General features: G+C 41.2%; 1 protein-coding gene across 12 annotated transcripts in view; it reads right to left on the minus strand.

Moving 5' to 3' along the window:
* The window catches only part of NCOA1 (nuclear receptor coactivator 1), a 253,867-nt gene continuing 238,889 nt past the window's right edge, over window positions 8,669-23,646 (minus strand). For 5 of the 12 annotated variants that reach the window (XM_021085898.1, XM_021085897.1, XM_021085900.1 and 2 more), the window contains 3 exons: window positions 19,538-19,721; window positions 15,622-15,711; window positions 8,673-11,002 (listed from right to left, as the gene is read on the minus strand). In XM_021085898.1, the coding sequence (XP_020941557.1) occupies window positions 10,832-11,002; window positions 15,622-15,711; window positions 19,538-19,721 (445 nt within the window). In that variant the 3' untranslated portion in view covers window positions 8,673-10,831. 12 annotated transcript variants of the gene reach the window in all.

Here is a 23,646-nt window from a genome sequence, read left to right on the forward strand (position 1 = left end):
TCAACACAAGATCCCAAGGGATCCTTCCCAAACTCAGGTAAGAGCACGCCATTCCTCTGCGAAACATCCCCCAGTGGTTTGCCATTACAGAGTAAAGCCAAAATTCCTATATTGGTCTACAAGGCCCTCTACCATCCTGGCCCCTCCTCTCCTCTTACTTCATCTCCTCTCCACTTCTCCACATTCACTCTGCTCCAGCCTCGAGACTTTTGCCTCTCTGCTTAGAAAGTTCCTTCTTCTTATTGTCACTCAAACGTCACCTTCTCCAAGACCTGTTCTGACTATCCTGTTTTAAATTCCAACAACTTTCCTCCAGTAGTTAGTGCTCTCTATCCTTTCCTCCCTACTTAATTTTTCTTCCAGCGCTAATCATCCCACACACCACATTTTGCTCACCCATCAATCAGCCTTCAGTAGAATGCAAGCTCTGTGAGGGCAGGGATTCATTGATATGGCCATGGAATAGTACCATGAGCTGTAGTGTAGGCCACAGGCATGGCTTGGATCCCGTGTTGCTGTGGCTGTGGCTATGGCCAGCAGCTGCAGCTCTGATATGACCCCTAGCCTGGGAACTCTCATATGCCACAGGCATGGCCCTAAAAAAAAAAAAAAAGAAAAAAAGAAAAAAAAGACAAACCCTTCAGTCTAAAGATTCCCGAGACTAAATATAACTTCCTTTTTGAAGTTAAAGAGTAACTGAAGTCACCTCTTTATTTGGGGTTATAAAAATCACATATTGAAGGCTGATTTAAAAACCTAGAACTGGTCCATTATACTATCCTTTCTACTTTCACATACACATAAAGATATTCTTTTTTTTTTTCTAATTTTTATTTATTTATTTATTTATTTTTGTCTTTTTTGCCATTTCTTGGGCCACTTTCGCGGCATGTGGAGGTTCCCAGGCTAGGGGTCGAATCGGAGCTGTAGCCACCAGCCTATGCCAGAGCCACAGCAACGTGGGATCCGAGCCGCATCTGCGACCTACACCACAGCTCACGGCAACGCTGGATGTTAACCCACTGAGCAAGGGCAGGGATCGAACCTGCAACCTCATGGTTCCTAGTCGGATTCGTTAACCACTGCGCCACGACGGGAACTCCAAATATTCTTGTTAAAAGGCTTTGAAACAACGTCAGCTTTTCCTTCAAACTTTTCAACTTTTCAAGAGAAAAAGTTTCCTTCAACTTTTCAAGAGAAAGTAGGATGAAGTCGTGAAGCCTAGGCTTAGATGTGCATGAGTCTTTAAATAGAATATGTTCTAACGAGAGCTTCTGTCCTAGTTGGTTTGGGTTGAACTAAAAGTCTAGCTTACTAAGTAATTACCACTTAAAACACAATTGTTGGAGTTCTCTTGTGGCGCATAGGGCTAAGTATCTGGCATTGTCACTGCAGCAGCTTGGGTCACTGCTGTGGTGCAGGTTGGATCCCTGGTTGAGGAAGAGCCATATGCCACAGGTGTGGCCAAAAAAAAAAAAAAAAAAAAAACACCCCAAACAAACCCTCAAACCCCCACAATTGCTAACATCAGAAGAATGTTAAAAAGAAAAGCTAATTTAAAAAATCAATGCCTATTTTATAAAGTTTTGCAAGCTAAAAAGGAAAATGAAGGGGAAATAGTCTAATATTTAGTACATACAGGTGTGTAATAAATTACTACAGATTTGAAAACAAAGCAGAACTGCACAGGGCTGGCTCCTCAGGTATGAGGAAAGGAGTTCCAGGTAGGATATTTGTTCTGTCAGAGGAAAGGCTTCCTGTTCATTGACCTGTCCCATCTGTCCACTTTTCAGTTAAGTCACTCAGCACTAGCTTTAAAGGCAAATTTCATAGAAGTTTCATAAGTGATCTTATTCTTATTCCATTTCATCATGAATCACTTCTCAGTGGCATCATATTGTAGGTGAAAGATATAGAAGGGTATTCTCTACACTCATTTGGGAAGGAAACCAGAAGGGATTAATTCTCCTGATGTCTTTTCTATTTTTTCATGAACTGTAGTCAATCCAATCAGCTGATCTTCAGTAGGGAAGTAATTTCTAAGGAAAGTAAAGGGTTTACAGTTGCAGTTCCCGTCATGGCTCAGTGGAAATGAATCTAACTAGCATCCATGAGGATGCAGGTTCGATCCCTGGCCTCATTCAGCAGGTTAAGGATCCAGCATTGCCGTGAGCTGGGTGCAAGTCGAAGATGCGTCGTGGATCTGGTGTTGCTGTGGCTGTGGTGTAGGAAGCTCCATATGCTGTAGGTGCAGCCCTAAAAAGACAAAATAATAATAATAATAATAATTAAAAAAAACCCCAAGAGTTTAACAGTGGCATGTGTCATCTATAAATATAAAAAAAAGTTTGAGAATGTCAGTAATGAAGTGCTGCTTTTGAGTAATGTATATGTGCATTATTTTTTTTAGACACCATCCGTAAAACGTGGAAGTAGTAAAGATAATGGCTGATGTTCTATAAATTCTCCAAACATGCTGAGGCTGGCTCAAATTTCATGAAGGGACAATGGAGTTTCCCGGTGCACATGTTCATATAACCAAGTGCCAAACGGAGGTCCCCTAATTGTATAAGGCAGTACAGGAGAGGGGGCTGACCTAAGTGTGGGGTCCAGGGAGGGCTTTTTGGAAAGGGTGTCTAAGTTGAAGCATGCAGGACAAGGAAAAAGCGGCATTACAGGCTGGGGACAAGAATGAATACGGCAACAGAAGGGAGAACATAGTAAATCCAAAAATGAAGACTAGATCAGTGTGGGCGTCGAGGGTCATGAAGCTTAAAACGCAGGTAGGTTTCAGATCAACTACAGGCAAGAAGTTGTCACTAACATATTTGGAAGGGTGCGTTTAGAGAGGCTTCGCTGATGATTATGTCAAGGATGAGTGTAAAAGGCATGAGGGTAGTTTTTATAATCACCCCCCCAAAAGATAATGAAGTCCAGAATTCGATCTTTGATCAAATAGGCTTAGAAAGGAGAAAACAGCTATGAGGCATTACAATACAGCTTTTTGCAATTTGGTGATATGAGTGGGAGGAAGTTGCCGATGCAGTTAATTCAGGTAAGGGACACAAGAAGCTATTCTTGGGGAAATAAGTTTTTCAGTGTGGGGCTGAAGTTTGAGGTGCTCGGAGAAGGCTGTAATCCTTCCATGACGTAATGTTTAGCAGTTGAAAGTTCAGGACTGAATTTTTTTTTTTTTTTTTTTTTTGGTCTTTTTGCCCTTCCCGCAGCATATGGAGGTTCCCATGCTAGGGGGTCCACCGGCCTATGCCAGAGCCACAGCAATGCGGGATCTGAGCTGCGTCTGCGACCTACACCACAGCTTGTGGCAACTCCGGATCCTTAGCCCACTGAGCAATGCCAGGGATTGAACCCATAACCTCATGGTTCCTGGTGGGAGTGGCCAACCACTGAGCCACGACAGGAACTCCCTCAGGACTGAATCTTAAAGAGAGATCTTGGCTAGAAGAGTGGACTGAAGATGCATATAAATGTAAGCAGTATTGGGTTCAAGGGGAAAGATGAAATTGTTCGGAGAGGGTTCAGGGACTTGCCTGAGAACTATTACCCTCACACAAATTTAAAATATGAAAAAAAAAATCAGTATTTTAACACACTCAAAATTAGTGCCCAGTTTTATTGTCAAAAGGAACCCCCCTACCCAAGCATTAAAGGAACTTGAGTTCTAGAGAAAAACTTTTTTTTTTTCCTTACTACAGCCACACCTGCAGCATATGGGAGGTCCCGGCCAGGGGTCTATCAGAGCTACAGCTGGGACCTACATACACTACAGCCATGGCAACAACAGATCCAGAGCCCCATCTGAGACCTTACGATGGGTTCTTAACCCACTGGGTGAGGCCAGTGATCCAACTCGCATTCTTAAGACCATGTTGGGTTCTTAGCCTGCTGAGACACAATGGGAACTCCGAGAAAAACGTTTAACTTACCAGGATTCCCAGTCTTTATGTGTCAGTGTGTAAGGATGCTTCTGTCTTTAACAGTTGTATCGGGCAGTGGAAACAATGGCAGATTTAACCACAAAGCCCAAGGATAGCCTCTTGGGTCTGGCACTTACCCCAGCCACCTAACCATTCATCTGAGCTTCAGTTTCATCATTTGTAAGTTTGGGACTATGACCTACTCTAATTGCTTCACAGGATTTCAAAGATCAAATGACATACTGTTTGAACATGCTGTACAAACTAAGAAATTATTAACACAAGTGTATTAGCCCAGCATACTGTCTGGCAGAGTAGAAATGAAAAGTATTGAACTGATTATAATAACCTCTATTATTAAGAAGGAAGCAGGAGTTCCTGTCATGGCACAGTGGAAATGAATCCTACTAGGAACCATGAGGTTGGGGGTTCTATCCCTGGCCTTGTCCAGTGGGTTAAGGATCCGGCGTGGTGTAGATCGCAGACGTGGCTCAGATCTGGCGTTGCTGTGGCTCTGGTGTAGGCGGTGGCAACAGCTCTGATTAGACCCCTGGCCTGGGAACCTCCATGTGCCGAGGGTGCAGCCCTCAAAAGACGAGACAAAAAAAAAAAAAAAAAGAAGGAAGCAGCTTCAGGCAAATGTCTCTGTACTTCCCATATTGCCTATCACAGTATCTATACTGCAACAGCTCATAAATATATCATAAATACTAAAACTTGGTCTATGTTGTTTTTTACTTTTAGGGCCGTACCCACAACACATGGACATTCCCAGGCTAGAGGTTTAATTGTTGCTGCAGCTGCTGGCCTAGGCCACAGCCACAGCAGCCCCGGATCCAAGCTGCATCTGTGCCTCACCCCCCCCTGCAGCAACGCTGGAGCCATAACCCACTGAGGAAAGCCAGGGATTGAACCTGCATCCTCATTATGCTAGTCAGATTCTCAACCCGATGAGCCACAACGGGAACTCCTAGTTTTCATTTATTCTGTACCCTAGGACCTCTGAGCATTGGAATGGGAGAAAAACCTGATGAAATAAAAGTTATTCTTTTTAATGTTTTAAGTATTTTTTATTTTTATTTTTTTGCTTTTTAGGGCCACACCCATGGCATATGGAGGTCCCCAGGCTAGGGGTCTAATTAGAGCTACAGCTGCCGGCCTATGCCACAGCAACACCAGATCCAAGCTGTATCTGTGACCCATGGTAACGCCGGATCCATAACCCACTGAGCAAGGCCAGGGATGGAACCCACAACCTCATGGTTCTTAGTCAGATTCGTTTCTACTGCGCCATGACGGGAACTCCTCCTTTGAATATTTTAATTCTCTTCTCAAGCCAATGTCTCCGTTTTGCTCTGGGTATCTCTGGCCATTGCTTGTTCTGCCAATTGCACAAATTACCAAAGTTCTGAGATAAGTATGAATGACTGGATCAGAGCTAAACTCCAGCATAGAAGAAAGATTCATTGTCTGCAGAAGAATCAAGAGTGAGGAAGGAGCCATGATCTGCTCCAAGAAACCAAATCTCCTGCCTCACAGAGAGCCTGTCAGTTATTTTATATCTGCCCCACAAGGAACCCACACCTTCCAAAATTCCTTTAGGCTGAGCAGATGACACTACAGTTTCATGGCACCTCTTCTTCATTTCCTGTTAAGCTATGCAGGGACAGAGTGCCTCTCCCCAAACTGTACTGGGATGTCTGCTGACCTTATGCCAAAGCTCACCCCCGTTTACGCCTTCACAAGGCAGGCTCTCTGGACTCCCTCCAAGCGCTCTCTTCTTGGCTTTTGAGTTTTCACCCTGCTCTTCAAAGCCTATTTTTTAAGTTATTTCATGTAAGAAAGCACTGCTTAAGGTCACACAATGAGATTAAGATTTCAGACTCCAAATGAGTCCAGGATAGTGAATCCAGAATTTGGAATTACAAGAGTCGGCTTCAAGCCCCGATTCCACTGTCATGACCTTTCTCTTTATAACAATTCTTTCAAAGGACTGCAGAGGATTAAATGAGATAATGTACCTAAAACATCTTCAATTTTTTTTTTTTTTTTTTTTTTTAGGGCCGAACCCAAGGCAGGCTAGGGGACAAATCAGAACTATAGCTGCCAGCCTACGACAGTCACAGCAACTCGGGATCCGAGCTGTGTCTGCGACCTACACCACAGCTCACGGCGTCCTCATGGATACTAGTCAGGTTCATTACTGCTAGGCCACGACAGGAACACCTTTTTTTTTTTTTAACCTTAGATATTGTTACAGTGCAATTTTCCTAGAATTTCAAAAATTATCATCAGCTCCAAGAGATTGTGTGAGAGATAGAAAAGCCTGTACTTCTGGTTGGATAGGGCTTAGTTATGGGAGAGACCTTAGCTACTGGCTGGCACACTTTCTAAGTGAGGATCCCAAAGCCTCCCGGAGCCAAAGGCTGATTTAACTTACTTTCCAGTCCACTGGCTGGCTGATGTAATTCTAGTAACATGTTTGAGAAGTCAGAACATCAGTTACAGTGTAAAAGAACAGCTCTTGGAGTTGGAGATCCTGCTGTGGCTCAGCAGAAACGAATCCGACTGGGAACCATGAGGTTGCGGGTTTGATCCCTGGCCTCGCTCAGTTGGGTTAAGGGCTCAGCATTGCTGTGAGCTGTAGTGTAGGGTACAGATGCAACTCGGATCTGGCATTGCTGTGGCGGTGGCATAGGTCGGTGGCTACAGCTCCGATTCCTAGCCTGGGAAGCTTCATATACTGCAGGTGCAGCCGTAAAAAGCAAAAAAGCAAAAACAAACCAAAAAACCCAGAGCTCTCGGGAGCTCCCTGGTGGCCTAGCAATTAAGGATCTGGTGTTACTGCTGTGGCACAGGTTTGATGACTGGCCCAAGAATTAACACATGTCACGGGTGCGGCCAAAAAAGATAAATAAAAAAATTAAAAGAGCAGCTCTCTGGGGCTCCTTCCTGCCTCCAGGCCCTTCTTCACACACATGCTCTTCCTTAGAATTCTCATCCTGCTCCTCACTGAGCTCCTTCCTCCTCATCCTGCAAACCTCACTTCAGGTGCCAGTTCTTCCTCAGGGAAAACTTTTTGACTCTTCAGACAAGGTCTCACTTACAAAGCAACTTCTTTCCTTTATACCACTTAATCCAACTGTGACTACAACTCCGTAAATTCCCCTCTGTGACAAGAAGTTTGGGGTGGGGGCCAGGGTGGCAGGGTTCCCACCTGGATCATTCCTTAACCTTAGTGCCTTGGATAAAGACAATAAAATGTGTTGAGTGAGGTCAGAGCTTTGTATTTCTTCAATCTTGTTAAGAGCTCTTGTGGCAATGAACACAAAGTATATAAAGAAAACTAATTTAGCGCTGGCAGAAAAGGTTCTGGATGGAGAAATGCTTCCTTTGGCAGCTTTCTCCAATTAAAAGAATTTATGGGCTTAATTAAATCATCGAGATCCTTTTCAGAGGTACAGGAATGGTCAAGGATCGAGCCTGCTCTGAATTATTCACTTTATTCAAGTGCAGCAGGTCTTCTGGGAAGAGTAGTTAAAGTCAACAAGGAAATCAGCACAACTTCTTCTGTAAACAGACGACTGTCCTTTCTTTTTCTTTGATTGTTAGGGCCCAGGAGACAGTTTCTAAGTATGGAAGTGATCTTAGGCAGAACCATAAAGAAAATGAAGTTCTTCTCTATCGACCCCATTTTTTCTCCTTTGTTACTGTTTTTTGAATGGCCCCCCCACCCCTACCTTAAGATAAATTTAAATCAATGTTCAGCCTCATCGAAGAGAAATATCATTTTTACCTTGTCCTGACTTTTGTAAAAAAGGTTTCGTTCCTCCAAAAGTATGACTTCAGACAACAGCTACCACCAAATCTGCGTGGAGCTGTGTGCAGGGTGTGTGTGCAATAAATACTTACCCTTCCCCCTAGGGTCACATGGGCTCACCCTCCTTACCCCGTCCGGCCCGACTTAGCCAAATGTTGGTGGATTTAGGTTGCCTTAAAAACACACAGACAAGGAATTCCTGTTTTGGCTCAGTGGATTAAAACCCAGCTAGTATCCATAGGGATGCGTGTTCGATCCCTGGCCCTGCTCAGTGGGTTAAGAATCTGGCCTCGCTAAGGATCTGGTGTAGGTCACAGACTCGGCTTGGATCCCACGTTGCTACGGCTGTGGTGTGGGCTGGCAGCTGCTGCTCCAATTGGACTCCTAGCCTGGGAACTTCCATATGCTGCAGGAGTAACCCTAAAAAGAAACCCCAAAACGAAACAAAAACATTGGCAAGAAAAGGGCCTACCTTTTATAAAATGCATTGTCAAGAAGGAGCCTTCTCAAGTAAGATTAAATAGCTGTATAATAGTAACTGTTAGTACATAAAAACCAGTGATCACGAGAAAGATGTTATCTCATAGCTAAGCAGTGCTGCCTGGACCTGATCTTCTGGGTGAAGGAACAGCAGGACCAGAGTGTTTAATCATCAGACAAGTGTGGCCAGAGTTAGAATTTCCTCATAGCCTCTTATCATGATTTCACTGGGACCTTCTCATGGGGTGACTTGTAGGAGCTTTAGCTTCAGGGATCCTTTCTTTTGTCTTTTGTTATCCTTTAAGGATCCTTAGTCATTTTGGGTTTGGAACTTCCTGCAGGAGTAGGTTTCATTTCTTCCCTTTAAATGAAGAGGCAACCCATCTATTCAGTAGCTGGAAAAGTGAATTTCCTGTGGAATGACAGGAATTACATAGAAGCAAGCAATTTTATTTTCCTCAAATGTAGCAATAATTTTAATCTGTACATACATAAAACAAACAGTGCAATTATAAAACCTTGAAGGTGACATGCATACTTTAAGGTGCAATTGGGATGGGGGAGGATGTTAGCATCTCCAATTTTCCTTACCATTTGTTTTAAAGTTCCTTATGCCAAAGCACTGAGTCAGGAAACTTCATCTGGAATGCTGAAGTTAAAGGTGAAATTCCTGAAGTCAGCACATCTAAATATCACAAACAAAACAGAAATGACCTCCTAAAACAGTTTGGGAGGGACTAGAGTAATATGGCTGGGCTTTCAAGCTGGGAATGCATGAAATCAGGGATGCATTTTCTGAAAAACTAAAAGAGCGAATGTTTGTAACTGAGTGTCCTATTTCTGTTTCATAGTTGCTACCCACTTGAGCCCTTCCATCAATCTTTTTATTCAATATAGTTTCTGAATAGATGCTGTTCAATGGAGTTATCTGTAACTAGGGATGGTGAGATGCAGAAAGGAGGACCTGGGAAAATGGCTTCTTCCTTGATGTCTGAGTCCATGCTCCTCTTCCATTGTTAGTTCGTATGGCCTTTTCTCTGCGATGGAAGCAGAGGTAGCTGGTGCACAATGTCAGATGTTGTCATCGTTCACAGGCCCAGGGGTGCAGTAAAGGCGAGTGATGGGGGTCTACCTTTGCTTCGTCCACAATACCTTTCTCAAGCTTTTCTGGCCTTGCAGTGGAACTTCTAGAACTAGAAAGTCAGTTCACTGGGTCCTTGACTTAGAGGCCAGCACGAGACAAGACGTGGCAGAGTGACAAGACACAAAGGGAAAATACGGTGCCAATTAGCCTCAGAGCAGGAGAGAGAGATTTATATTTGCACTGATGAAAATTCGAATCCCCAAAGTCAATCTAAAGCAAAAATGAAGATTTTCTTTGAGTGCTAATTTTTCTCTGTACAAGTAGCCTGTGAACTTCTGGTGATAATTCCTTGCACTGCGCTCAGGTTAGATGATCCCGGGGACACGCTAGGGCAGAATGCTCTAGCTCATCTGGAACAGCTCTTTGTGGCAGTGGCATTTTGATTTGAAGTAAATCCATACATGGCATCACAGTTATTAAAATAATAAAATATTACTAGCCAAATGTAACTGCAATTCAATCAATGTTATATTTCACACACAGAAATTTAGAAAAATCAAGAGTATGATAATAAAACCATAAAATTAAACAGAAGGAAATCAATTTCTACAAGAAATCAAATATATTTACAGTGAGATTTAAGGGAAAAGTAAGCTACTTGAATCATAAATTTAATTTTATTTTAAATACCTTTAGCTACCTCAGCTGTTAATACAATAAAAGCAGAAAGAACAGGCTGCCTTTTTTTCCAGATTTAATCAGAAAATTATATCTACAATAATTGACATAACTCGCTTCTTGTCCTTCACCCATCTCATCAAAAATTATTGCATTTTCTCCCAAACTGTATTTTTTGGATTCCTCTGCGAATATACTCATTCTGTCCTCATTCCTGGAGGCATCTTGGTTTAAATCCATCTCTTAAAAAAAGGAGAAGGGGTACATATGTGGAGGCAAAATATTCTCTTGAAGCCAACAGATATAGAGTTGCTAGAAGAAGCTGATTGTACACACAAGCTGCCTGGGGTTGGGAAGGGGAGGGCTGTTGATTTACAGACACGTGACAGCCTTTGGTGGACGGCACAGGCAAAGCCCCACCGGCCCTTCTTCCTTGGCGGGCAGGACTGAGCCAGTGGAGGCGGAGCTTCATCTTCCCCTTGGAACTTGTCCTTTTGGTGCTCCTCCAAAAGCCTTCATCCAGATAAGAAGCCAATGACTGATTACAAAAATAAGAATAATTAAATTTGGCTCAAGAGAGAGATTGTCCAACTGTTCTGCCTTGTTATTTTTTCAATATCCAAGGCCTTTACGAAGAAAGAAACAAAAACATCTCTCAATCTCCCAACAAAGTGAACTTTTCATTTTTTTTTTTTTTTTTTTTTTTGCTCCAAATGCTACGACCTGAAGAATGGCTGCAGATTGAGATATCAAAAATCTCAGAAAAATATATAATATATTTGTATATCTCTGTATGTCTATTATTTAAATTTCACATTCCTTTAAAAGTGGTTATTCAGTCAGTAGCTGCTGAAGGAGGCTCTTCTGCTGGGCCTGGGGGGTCTGTGGTCCTGCCGTGGGTTTTTGAGTTCCCAGTGGACCAGGCTGGTTCAGGTAAGGGTCCCCGCCTACCAGATTCACTGTACACTGGACGTCAGCAAACACCTGAACCTGTTGCACCTGCTGGAACACAAATAAAAGATGTGTTTAGACAGAAGGGTCTGCCCCCCCGGCTTATGAGTGGGTACTACTTGAAGTGGAAACTCACTAGAGCATTCCTCTAGTCTGTAGTCACCACAGAGAAGAACTCTTCTGTCTTCTTGTCCTACAAAAAGAAAATCGCTGCACTCATTTTGCTCAGGGTTCTGGAAAGTTCACACTTTAAAAATAAAATCAAAATTGGAATGGTCAAGCCTCCTACAGGGTTGCCATCAATACTGAAAATGAGCATCACTGCTAATACTGTCAAGATTGGGAAAAAGCCCAGTTTCAGTCTGGCTATCCAGTGGTGGTTTTAAAAAATATATATATATATATATGTTATTTGGGAAACTAGTTATAAAGGCATTCTATGGATGACTTTAGTAGGATAAAAAAAAATCTCTATGATGTTAGAAAATTAAGGGCTTTATTAACCCAGTATTAGCAAAATAAAAACCACCACAACTCAGAAACAGGACATCAGTGTTACTAAAAATAATGTCCAGAAGATTTGTGTAGTATCTAAATGTACTATTACATAACTCCTTTACATGTTGCCTTTAGAATTACAGCAAAATATTAGTAGAACAATTTTATATTTAACTTAATTTTTCTTGATAGACAATCCATTTAAACACATGAGCTAAAAATAACAGTAAACTACTAGCTGAGAAGAGTGTGAATTTTCCCTTTAACTACTTCCAGTAATAATACATGTCTTCCTTTAAAAAGTCTAAGGTTACAGAGTTTTAACATTTTCTATTGGGAAAACGAAGCCAGAAGTTAGTTTTTACCAACCAGCCTTATTAAAAAGTCACCTGTAGAACTGACTGGGCCAATATCACACTTGTGAATGTTCCAGACCAAGAATGGAGATGCCGTCTAAGGCAGCCAAGTGCCTCTAAACTTGCGCCTGATGTTTAACAGGTTCATGAGGTATTTTAGATTAGCGATGCATTTTTCGGGCTATTCTTCACTAAATTCATGCCAATTACAGTCACTTCTTCTGAAAACTTTCCTATCCTGATTGAATAACAGTTGTTTTGCATCAACCTTCAATGGTCAAAGGTCAAATGCCTGACCATCCACTTTCTCTGTCAGTCTAGCCTCACAGACACCGACCCCTCTGCTCTTGCCTCTCTTGGATGAGGCGGACAGCCTCTGAGCTGAGCTTTTTTTTAGTGTCTGATAAATTAAATCTCTACTTAGATGAGTATCGTCTCCCTCCTCACCCTCTCTCTCTCTCATCTTCCTTCCCCCCCGAGGTTTCCCAAATTTTCCTTCTTGTCCCCACAGGCTCCCATTTGTTTTCTTCTTTTGGGCTCTTCCTCACGTATCTAACATACACCAGCTCTGTGTGAGAGTCGGTGTATGTCAGACAGCTCTTCTCTAGCTGCCCCTGTGCCCTCCGCTCACCTGTGTTCTTTGCATCTTCTCATTCCTACTCTTTTCCTTCTAGAGCTCCAACCCTGGCTTTCTTCTCTCTCTGTGTCAACAAGCCCCCTACCAGCCTTCTTCCTCCTTCTCGACTCTGTGTTCTTTCCCTGTTCTCTCCTCTGTCTTGCCTCTTCCTCATCCCAGCTCTGCAAATACAGCTAAGCCCCCATCCTGCTCTCCTTTCCTGTACATCTGTCCTGTTCATATTTCTATTTACCTCATCCCCAGCTTCTGTCTGGCAAAGAGAGAAACATTAGAGCAAATAGAGTTCATGAAGGACTAATACAGAAAGAAGATTCTGCCACTGAAATCCAATGTGAGCACAGACTATAGTGCATTCAGGCACTGACTGACTTTAAAAAAATTAACATAAAACTTCAGGTTTATATGTTTCAACATACGAAATACTGGGTAAGAGTATAAGGTGTTTGTGCCCCCAAACACTTAAAAGATTCTTGATAAGGGGATGATAAAACAAACCAGAAAGAAAATTATGCTTCTCTAAAAAGAATGTTTTTTTTTTTTTTTTTTGGAGTTCCCAGGTGGTACAGCAGGTTAAGGCATTGTCATTGCTGTGGCTCAGATTGCTGCTGTGGGACAGGTTTGATCCACGGCCTCGAGGAACTTTCATGTGCTATAGGTATGGCCAAAAATAAAAAGAATGCTTAAAAAAAAAATGAGTCTATTTTGAACTTTTAAAAATTAAAAATATTAAATGAAACTCCAAAAAGTACTCATTTCAGCCTTAACTATTACTTTTTTTTTCTTTTCTTTTTTTTTTTTTTTTTAACTTTTTAGGGCTGCACCTACAGCATATGGAAGTTCCCAGGCTAGGGGTTGAATCAGAGCTACAGCTGCCAGCCTACACCACAGCCACAGCAACTCGGGATCCAAGTCGCACCTGTGATCTACACCACAGCTCACAGCAACGCTGGATCCTCAACCCACTGAGCAAGGACAGGGATAGAGCCCTTGGCCTCACGGATACTAGTGGGGTTTGTTAACTGCTGAGCCACGAAGGGAACTCCCTGAGCCTTAAGCACTACTTTAACATAGTACCTCAGACCAGACCTCAAAGGCCTTCTGATATTGCTATTCCCTCACAGACAAGCAAAGCAAGATAACAATGAAAATTATGATTTGCCAGGTGAGAACAGTGGTGTGAGAGCTGAGTCCCAACCTCTTAAGATTTTCCAACATAATTTCTATTTCAGATCTAATACTGTCCCAGGCCTCAGGAACTTTAAAACATAGTTGTTTTATTTTGTTGAGCTGCCAAGTATATGTCTCTGTAAGTGTGAGACTTTCAAAACCTTTAGTGAATGAAGACTTCATTTTCCCCACCACACGATCCTCTCTTTATCCCCACAGGACTCAGATCCTATTTCCTGATGTTCCAACCATGAATGCAGTTTCCTAGCTGGTTTTCCTCTTTCTGAGCTGGCTGCCCGGTGCTCCTCCTTCCCCTTCTTCCCCTGCAAGATGAAGCCTAAACAAGCACTTTAATCACTGTTCCCCTTCAGGGATGCTTTATCTGTAGGACGAAATCCAAATGTCTTAGAATTTAGCATTCAAGGCCCCTGGAAAGTTGCCCCAATCTACTGTACCAATTTTAATTCCTATAAATTCTTTTTTTTTTTTTTTTTAATCTTTTTGCCTTTTCTAGGGCCTCACTCACAGCATATGGAGGTTCCCAGGCTAGGGGTCAAATCGGAGCTGTAGCTGCCAGCCTACACCACAGCCACAGCAATGTGGGATCCGAGAAGCATCTGTGACCTACACCACAGCTCATGGCATCGCCGGATCCTTAACCCACTGAGCAAGGCCAGGGATCGTACCCACAACCTCATGGTTCCTAGTCAGATTCGTTAACCACTGAGCCACAACGGGAACGCCAAATTCCTATGAATTCTTATTACAAACCCTTTAGTCCTGTGAGTTCGGTTTCCTAGGACTATGCTGATATGACCATTTTCCTGTCTCTGTGCCCTTGGACTTCCAATCCTCTAGACCTCTAAGCTCCCTCCCTTCCCCAGCCTCCAAAACCCACAATGCCTTTCTCCTTCGCCTGCCGGGCAACCTGTTCTTCAAACCCAGTTCAGTCCTATCTCCTATATAAATGTTCTGACCATCTCAGCAATTTGTCCCCCCGCCCCTTTTAATTTCTCCTTTCTTTTATTGCTTATGGCTCTTGTTACTGGGAATAAATTTGAGTTTGCCTTCTTTGATTATGTGATAATTTACGTGCATCTGTCTGTATGTTTTACATGTTGACAAGCCCTGAATGGAGTGGCAGAGAAAACATGAACTTGGGTGTTAGAAAGACCTGGGTTTGAACCTCAGCTCCACCACTTTGAGTTTGTGAGGTGTGCATGTAGTTAAATCTCCTCATTTTCTATTTCTTCCATCTGTGAAAAAATAGGAAAAACTAATTCCTTCATAGGGTTATAGTGAGGCTTAAATGGGATAAAACATACAGTGCTCAGCACAGTGCCTGGCAAATCATAAACACTCCACAAACGAAACTTCCTTTCCTTACTTCTTCCCACAGCTCACTCAGAGGGCAAACATGACCCATGCCTCTCTGTATCTCCACCTTTCCATAAGGCCTGTATTTAAAAAAAAAAAAATAAATGTATTGAGACTAAAGACTAAAACAAAGTTAATTAAGTGAATTAAAACCTCCAAAATGCCTTAATTTATGTTAACACAGGAAAGTGGCCACCCTTGCTATTTGTATTGTTTGGAAACAAACATCTAAAAGGAGGCAGAGTATACAGCAGGCATTCTGTTTTGTCTGAATTTACTGAGCTCTTCTGAGGTATTCTGATTACACACAAGTTTTAGTACTGTGTTTATTTACAAATAGCAATTAGTGATCACCATTTTTGATCCTTCATCCTGTCGAAACATTAGATTAAACTTTCTGACAGCTCATCTCACTCAACCTTCTCAACAGTCCTAGAAGCAGGTACCTTAGTTCTGTTGGTTACACGGCAGCTCAGGAAAAGTTCACTAACATGCCCAGGATGACAGAGCCAAGAGCAGAACCAGGATTCGCACCCAGGTCTGACTCTCAACATCAGGCTCTTAACCACAATGCTACAGTTTCCTGTGTCTCTAGAGAAAAGTTGACATATCTGCGCTTAAGTTTTCCTACTGACCTGGGTTCCATCTGCTTCTGTTTTGAGAAGGTCAGTAGATGAGAGCTGGTTGCAGTAGAGGCCTGTGTGTCTCAGGGCTGGATCATTTATCTATTAAAGATAAGTACAAGACCAAATTACAAGCTAGCTGTTTAAGGTGAAGACCAACTTTCTCAATGAAAAACAATCTCACTGACAGAAGAGTAATAGGAAGAGAGCAGAAATAACAAGCCGAGCAATCTTCTGTGCTAAGTCAGGACAGTGGTTCCCTTTGTAGGAGTGCGGGGTAACAGGAAAGGGGGTGTGGGGGAACCTCTGGGGCACTGCTGGTAATGCTGTTTCTTGGTCTAGGTGACAGTGATAAAGGTGTGTTTAGTTTGTGAAAATTCATCTGGTTGTATGCTATTCTGCTTATTCTTATATGATACTTCAGTATAAAGTTAGTTCAAGTTCAGCAAAAGACGTCCACTTCCAGTCAAGATTTAGTAACAAGGATCAGATTTATACTCTGCCTAAATTAACTAAAAAATTGGACAAAATGTATTAAATGAAGGCACTCAAGACACTGGACAAAAGCAATGAAAGAAACTTGTCCCTAAGGGTTGGGCTTCAATTGAGGTGAGCCCTACACTTCCCCAGCCTACTGCCTAGAGAGAACCTTCTGCAGCAGGAGGACAGGAAATAGAACAGAGCCTTGCAGGCTGTCTGAGTTGAGAAGATACAGTTACAATTCATCAGGTAGAATATCAGAAGAGAGAGAACTGCAGAGAGAAAATGCTGAAGATCTGCAGAGTCCCCTCAAGTCTGCAGCTCAGTGCTGACCAGCTACCCAATATCTGTTAGGTTTGGAAACTACCCAAGGCAGAGATTCCCCTGAAAGGATTTAAGGGAATAAGTCCCAAAGATCACACAGATCTGGGACTCAGCCTTGATCACACCGACCAGAGTGGAAAACATGACAATTCATGCAGTATCAGGTAGCATGCTAGAATGGCTTTGCTTTAGTAGTAGGGTAAATTAGCCCTGTACTAAATACTGCTCTGGTTCCACTAAACAAAAAAGCAAGACTTGAAAAATCAAACTGTTTATTTTCAAGTTTGATTGAAATAAATAAAACAAATCTCAGTGATATTTATAGGAACATAAGGTAAAATTCACATGTCTGGCATCCAATAAAAAATTATCAGGTATGCAAAGTAGTAGAAAACCACGATCCATAATGGAAAGAAAAATAAATCAATTGAAACCAACCCCCAAAGGATGCTGATGATAGAAATGACAAGCAAGACTATTAAGACAATTACTATATTTTGGGGGGGTGCTGCGCCCACAGCCTACAGAAAGTTCCCAGCCCAGAGATCAAACCTGTGTCACAGCAGTGACCTGAGCCACAACAGTGACAATACCAGGTTCTTTACATGCTGCACCACCAGGGAACTTCTTAAGAACATACCATATTTCGTATGTTCAAGAAGATAGAGGAAATACTGAACATGTTAGAGATATGGGAGATATAAAAAGGGTCTACCATGAACTTCTAGAGATGAAAATAGCAATGTCTGAGGTGAAAAATACACTAGATAAAATTAACGGATCAGACATCTCATAAGAAAAGATTAGTGGATCTGAAGCTATAGCAATAGAAACTATCCAAAATGAAACATACAGAGAAATAAAATGACTGACCTCACACCCCCTAAAAAAACCTCCAAACCCAGGGGATCAGTGAGCTGTGGGATGATTCTGAATGGCCCACAATATGTGTAACTGGAGTCTCTGAAGGAGAAGGGGTAGGGAGGTAACAGAAAAAATATCTGAAGAAAAAAATGGCCAATACTTTTCCATATTTGATGAAAATTGTACACCTAGGAATCAAGAAGCTCACTGAACCCTAAGCACAAGAACCACAAAGAAAAGCACACTAAGGCATGTTATAATCAAATTGCCTAAAACCAGTGATAAAGATCAGCCATGTACAGAGAAACAAAGACAAAATGACAGCAGATATCTCAACAGAAATACTGCAGTGGGCCCACATCTTTAAAGTATTGAAAGCTAAAACCACCAACCTAGAATTCAAGGAATTCTAGGGAAAAGAACTTTCAAAGATAAAGCTGAAACAAAAACTTTTCAGATATATGGAAGCTAAAAAAGAATTCATCACTAGCAGACCTGTGCTGTAAAAAATGTTAAATGAAGACTTCCAGGAAGAAGGAAAATGATAACAGATGGAAATCTGGATCTATAGCAAGGCATGGAGAACACTGGAAACAACTATGTTGGGAAATATAAAAAACTAAGAATTACATATAGCTAATAAGCCAGCAAAGGAGATAAAATGAATTAAAATATTCAATTAAACTAAAAACGCCAAGGTGGACAAAGAGAAAAAAATGAGAGATTTAAAATTTCAATATTGATATCATTAATTGCATTAAATGTAAATTGGCTAGCCACTCCAATTAAAAGGCAGAGATTGTCAAATGGAATAAAAAAGCAATGCTTAGCTATCTAAGAAATACATTTAAATGTAATATCCTTTTACCTAATTCATTATATTTTTATTATTGTGTCTTAATATACTGGAGATAGTGAATAATTCTAATAACTGAAAAGCAATAAGATAACAAGGACAAAAAACAATCCTATTTAGTTCTTTCGTTTTGCTGTAAAATATGGATCACTAAGTTGTTGCTTTTTTCCCTGCTGACTTCCTTAGGCTTCCTATATAATATCTAGGGAATGGGGAGTAAAAAAAATCCTATCAAAAAGGAATTGTACAGAAAAGACAATCAGTGTCTACATGTTTTTAAGACTTGCTGTACATTACAGCTATGACCATAGCCTAGGCATCATAGTCTACTTTGTGGTTGCTGACAGGATAATAACTACAAGGATTACCTCAAAGACCTTACTTTGAATTTAGTCATTCTTTCCTTAAACATCTTTCAGAGGTTCTAAGATAAACTAAAGATTTAGATGGCCTCTTAAAAAGCTTACCACAGGAATTCCCGTTGTGGCTCAGTGGTAATGAACCCGATTAGTATGCAAGAGGATGTGGGTTCAATCCCTGGCTCAGTAGGTTAAGGATCCGGCCTTGCTGTGAGCCATGGTGTAGGTCGAAGATGAGGCTCAGACCTGGGGTTGCTGTGGCTGGGGTGTAGGCCGGCAGCTGCAGCTCTGATTCAACCCCTAGCCTGGGAACTTTCATGTGCTATAGGTGTAGCCCTAAAAAGGCAAAAAAAAAAAAAAGCTTACCACATAAATTCTGCTCTAAATATAATATAAACATCTTCTTAACATTCATTAGGCTTCTTCAGCATGTATTCCTGCCTAGGGCATACTATGATAACCAGTCTTGAATGTTCTTTTCTATTTCTTTCTTTAGACAAATTCTCCATGAAGACTCTCCTAATCAGACTGCTTTTACTTTAAGCTGTCAGTGGTTAACTGTATATATGCTTAATCTGACAGAAATATATGCATGGTCCCATGGGAGTTCATTTCTTACATAGCTGTTTTGTCCTATTATTCAATTAATCCTTTGTTCATGTTGTGTTTCCTCAACTTGTTAATATTATCTCCTACAGAGCTATCTTTGTGCATAGGAAGGACTGAGTTTGTTGAAAGGGAGAAATGAAGAAAATGTGTTCAGAACATAAAGGCTAAGTGTGAAGTCAATGTTCTATCTGTATCATTTTGTAACAAATATAAAACTAAAATCTCACGAGACTAAAATCTTAGAAGGTCTGCCAAAGTTTCTTTTATATATCTTAATAAATAGTAATTATCAAAAGATAGTGGGAAAGAAAAACTGGTTATTTTTGACAAGTAATTGTGAACATACTTGATTTTCTTGGAGTAATGATTTGCAGTGTGTCGTGGTGTGTGTGTTTGTGTGTGTGTATGCAGCAAGTGTGCCAGCTGTGCCACTTACCTGCTCAGGGCACACAGTGTTCATTCCTGGCATCTGCAAAGAGCTCATCTGCATCTGGCCCATCATTGGGTTCATGTTCTGAACATTTGTATTTCCACCTGCCATGGACACGGTGATGCTCATATTGTTGTACACTCCTGGCTGTGCAGGCGTGGGCTGGTTCTGGACAGCTTGACTGAACACACTGTTAACTCAAAAACAATCCCAATTACATCCACTGCTCATGAACACAGGGATAATGTGACTGGACTCTTTGTCTAAATTATTAGATAGAATTCCAAAGAAGGGGGTTCCATTATAGTGCAGCAGAAATGAATCTGACTAGTATCTATGAGGATAGGGGTTTGATTCCTGGCCTTGCTCAGTGGGTTGGGGATCCAGTGTGGCCATGAGCTGTGGTATAGGTCACAGACGTGGCTTGGATCCTGTGTTGCTGTGGTTGTGGTTGTAGCTGGCAGCTGTAGCTCCGATTTGACCCCTAGCCTGGGAACTTCCATATGCTGTGAGTGTGGCCCTAAAAAGCAAAAAAAAAAAAAAAAAAAAAAAAGAATTTCAAAGAAAATATTTTATATTCTTAAGTTACAATATACAAGAACTAAATATCATTCTGATGCACTTTGAACTCTGTGCAGGGAGGTTAATAACTAAAAAGACCTCATTTTAAGTTATAATTATGTGACCTGTATCAGGGTTGTTGAGCGTCAATTATCTGAATAACTAAGGAAGTCTTCCACATAGGTAAATCTTTCAGATAACTTAAGTTTATACATTTAATCATCAAAATCACTCTAAAATTTATTACACTATTTTATCTTCTTAAACAGAGAATATCCTGTTTAAGCAAAGTACCTGTTATATATATTATTCTTCAATACATATCCACTGAATAAATTTACAAAGGAATGAATGAGTCAAAGGTAGCATTCTTATATTGTGAATGACTGTGTACTGTCTTGGATTTCACACTTCAGGGGGATGATGGTACCTTGTTCTCTTTATTCCGTGTCTCTAGAAGTAAGTGACATGTAGCGGGCACTCAGTAAATATCTGATGAATGAATGAATTACGGATATGGGTTGTTACTCAGTGCTGTCAACTGATGAGATTCAGACTGGTTTTTATTGATAGATTTCACTGTATCTATACCAATGGTTTTTGAAGTGTAGTCTAGGGACCATCTGCAAGAGAATTCCCTGGTAGTCACTGAAAATTGAGACTCCCAGGCCTGATCCTAATCATAGCGAATCGTATTTTTGGGGAGGAGGGTATGGAAAGCTGCATTTCTAACTATGTATGCACATTAAAATTTGAGAGCCTTCCAATGTCCTATCACTTGCTGTCACTTCTCAAGGGTTCTGCTTCTGGCCACTTTGAATATGCTCTAAACTAAGAAAAGTATCTAACCAGATTTTTTTTTAATTTGGAAAATGTACGGTTCTTAAAGAATCCAAAGGTCTTCTTCTCAGGTCTGAAGAGAGCTTCATGTCTCTTTTAGGAAGCAAACTGCAAGGGCCATTATGGTTTTCAGAGGGCTTGTTTTATATACTTCCTTTTTCACCAAGTTCTAGACTGTCGTTATACCAAGGATCTCATTTGTTAAACCAGTTTCTATTAGTAGGTAGAACAGTATGGAATAAACTCCATGTAAATACAATCTGAAAATTTCTATCGGAAACCCCCAAATTCTAAGTGATACAGATATACTCATTTAAAGGAAAATAAAATGAATTGTGTCTTTCGTAAGTTCTACAAAGCAACAAATACTTCATGATTAGCTATCAGTTTTTTAACAATAAGCTGCTCGTAAAATTCCACCTATGTTAATGTTAATTCTGAAAAATTTGATTTCAAAAATTATTTACCCCACCAATAGTTTATCTACCCTTTGCTAGCTCCTGGGAGGTAAGCAGGATATACTGACATTTATAGCTTCTGGTAGATTAAAGTAATCATACTGAAATGAACAGGCTGAGAAACAGCCTATTCATCATGTCTGAAGAAAAGCAGTGAATTTTCCCCAAGTAATTATAAAACACAAATGCTCAAAGAAAATTATATGGCTAGCAAATGGTCAATAACGCATCTGTGGACCATTAATGTCTGCACAGTGTGAATGCTTGTCAGACAGTGTCCCCAAAACTAAAGGTGAGAAAAAAGACTATTAGTCTATTGCACATTTTCTAATGAGAACATTTCTGCCTTAGACAGTGCTCATTTGTCAACTGATACATAAATCACCACAGTGGAGGCGCAGGGCTATGTAAGTTAATGCATGTAGAAGCTTCAAGGACTGCAATGATGTCATACTTAGAGAAAAAAGTTTAAGATTTAATTTCTTTTAAATTTATATTTGGGACTGTATATTAGCTTAAGTTCTTTCAAACTGCTCCTGCCAACAGTTCCATTTTAGGTCTTTCCGTGTGGAAGACCAAGCCCTTCTGCAGCATTAATCATTGTTCCAGGTCCTGGAGTGGACTGTGGGGATCACTGGCACCTCGGGCCCAATCCGTGAAGGACCCCTTCCTCACTCTGCTTTCCGCACCGGCCTCACAGCAGTTATCACAGTTCCCTTAAGCTAGCACTAGGTATTCGGTAACCCTTAAATCATGGAGTGGGGGAAAGAGGAAAAAAGATGAAGATGTTAGCCTAAGGAGGTTCCACATACAAGCAAGGGAGAGTTCTAGGTCAAATAAGAAACAAAGGATTAAACAACAGGCCTTCGCCTTTAAAATGCTAATAAGCCCTGGGATTCTCCTTTGTGACTCATAGGAACACTGCCCAGTTCCAGGACAAATAGGCTTGGTTAACCCTTTGTTTCTCTTGCCACTAGAGAGATAATGAAAAAAAAAATCACCTCTCTATTACATTATTCTGCTTAATGAGTCTTTGTTTCACGTTTTACTTCTCTCCTATTCTTGTCACCACCTACTCTCTTGGTAACTTGATAGCAGGGACTGTTTTTCCCAGTTCCTTGTGGTATCTTGCACTGTGCAAAACAGAGTGAGTGGTCACCAACCATATGCTGCCTGTGTTGACTACTCAGCTTTTATACATGAACTAGATAAGCAAGTGTGAATGTTTGAAGAGTTGGTGATAGCTGTGGGAAAGTCAAATTTTACAGAAATTGCTAAAGTACAACAAAAACTCAAGTCCACATTTGAATTTGAATTCAAAAAATGACCTAGGTAGGAATATAGGGAATCTCTGCATTCATTTGGTCAACGGAGGTATATGAGGTGCATACCTATTCTAAAGGACGGACAGACAGAAGTAAAGAAAGTAAAGAAAATCAGTCTTTGCTCTTCTGATGCTTGTATTTTAGTTGGAGGAGACAGACCATAAAAGACTAACATACAATGTATCAGATGTTAAGCATGATAAAGAGAAATAAAGATGGGAAAGGAGGAACCAAGGGGTGGGAAATGGTGTTTAGAAATGTTGGTCAGGAGCTCCTGTCGTGGCTCAGTGGTTAACGAATCCAACTTGGAACCATGAGGTTGCGGGTTCGATCCCTGGCCTTGCTCAGTGGGTTAAGGATCCGGCGTTGCCGTGAGCCGTGGTGTAGGTCATAGATGCGGCTCAGATCCCGTGTTGCTGTGGCTCTGGCGTAGGTTGGTGGCTATAGCTCCGATTTGACCCCTAGGCCTGGGAACCTCCATATGCTGCAGGAGCGGCCCAAGAAATGGCAAAAAGACCAAAAAAAAAAAAAAAATGTTGGTTAGGGAAGTTTAATATGGTGGCATTCAATATCTACATCTAATAAGGTATAAGGAGAGGCTTGAAGTATGAGAGAGAAAATCTTGTGGCTGCTGAGAGAACATTCCAGTAGAGGGATTTAAAAATGCAAAAGCCCTGAGTTTGCAATGTACTTGGCACATCCAAGGAACAGAAGAATAAACAGAAGCCAGTGCATCAGAGTAAGTGATGAGAATAGCAGATGAGGTCAGAGAGGTATCCAGGAGCAAGATTATGTAGGGCGGCAAAGGCCTTATATTGCATTTTGAGTAAGTTGGAGAGTTTTGAGGAAAGGGCTGATATCCTGCCTCATGGGTTTTTTTTTTTTCCCTTGGCCACGCCCATGGCATGCAGAAGTTCCTGGGCCAAGGATT

This window comes from Sus scrofa, chromosome 3, assembly GCF_000003025.6.
Source record: "Sus scrofa isolate TJ Tabasco breed Duroc chromosome 3, Sscrofa11.1, whole genome shotgun sequence".
Lineage (NCBI taxonomy): Eukaryota > Metazoa > Chordata > Mammalia > Artiodactyla > Suidae > Sus > Sus scrofa.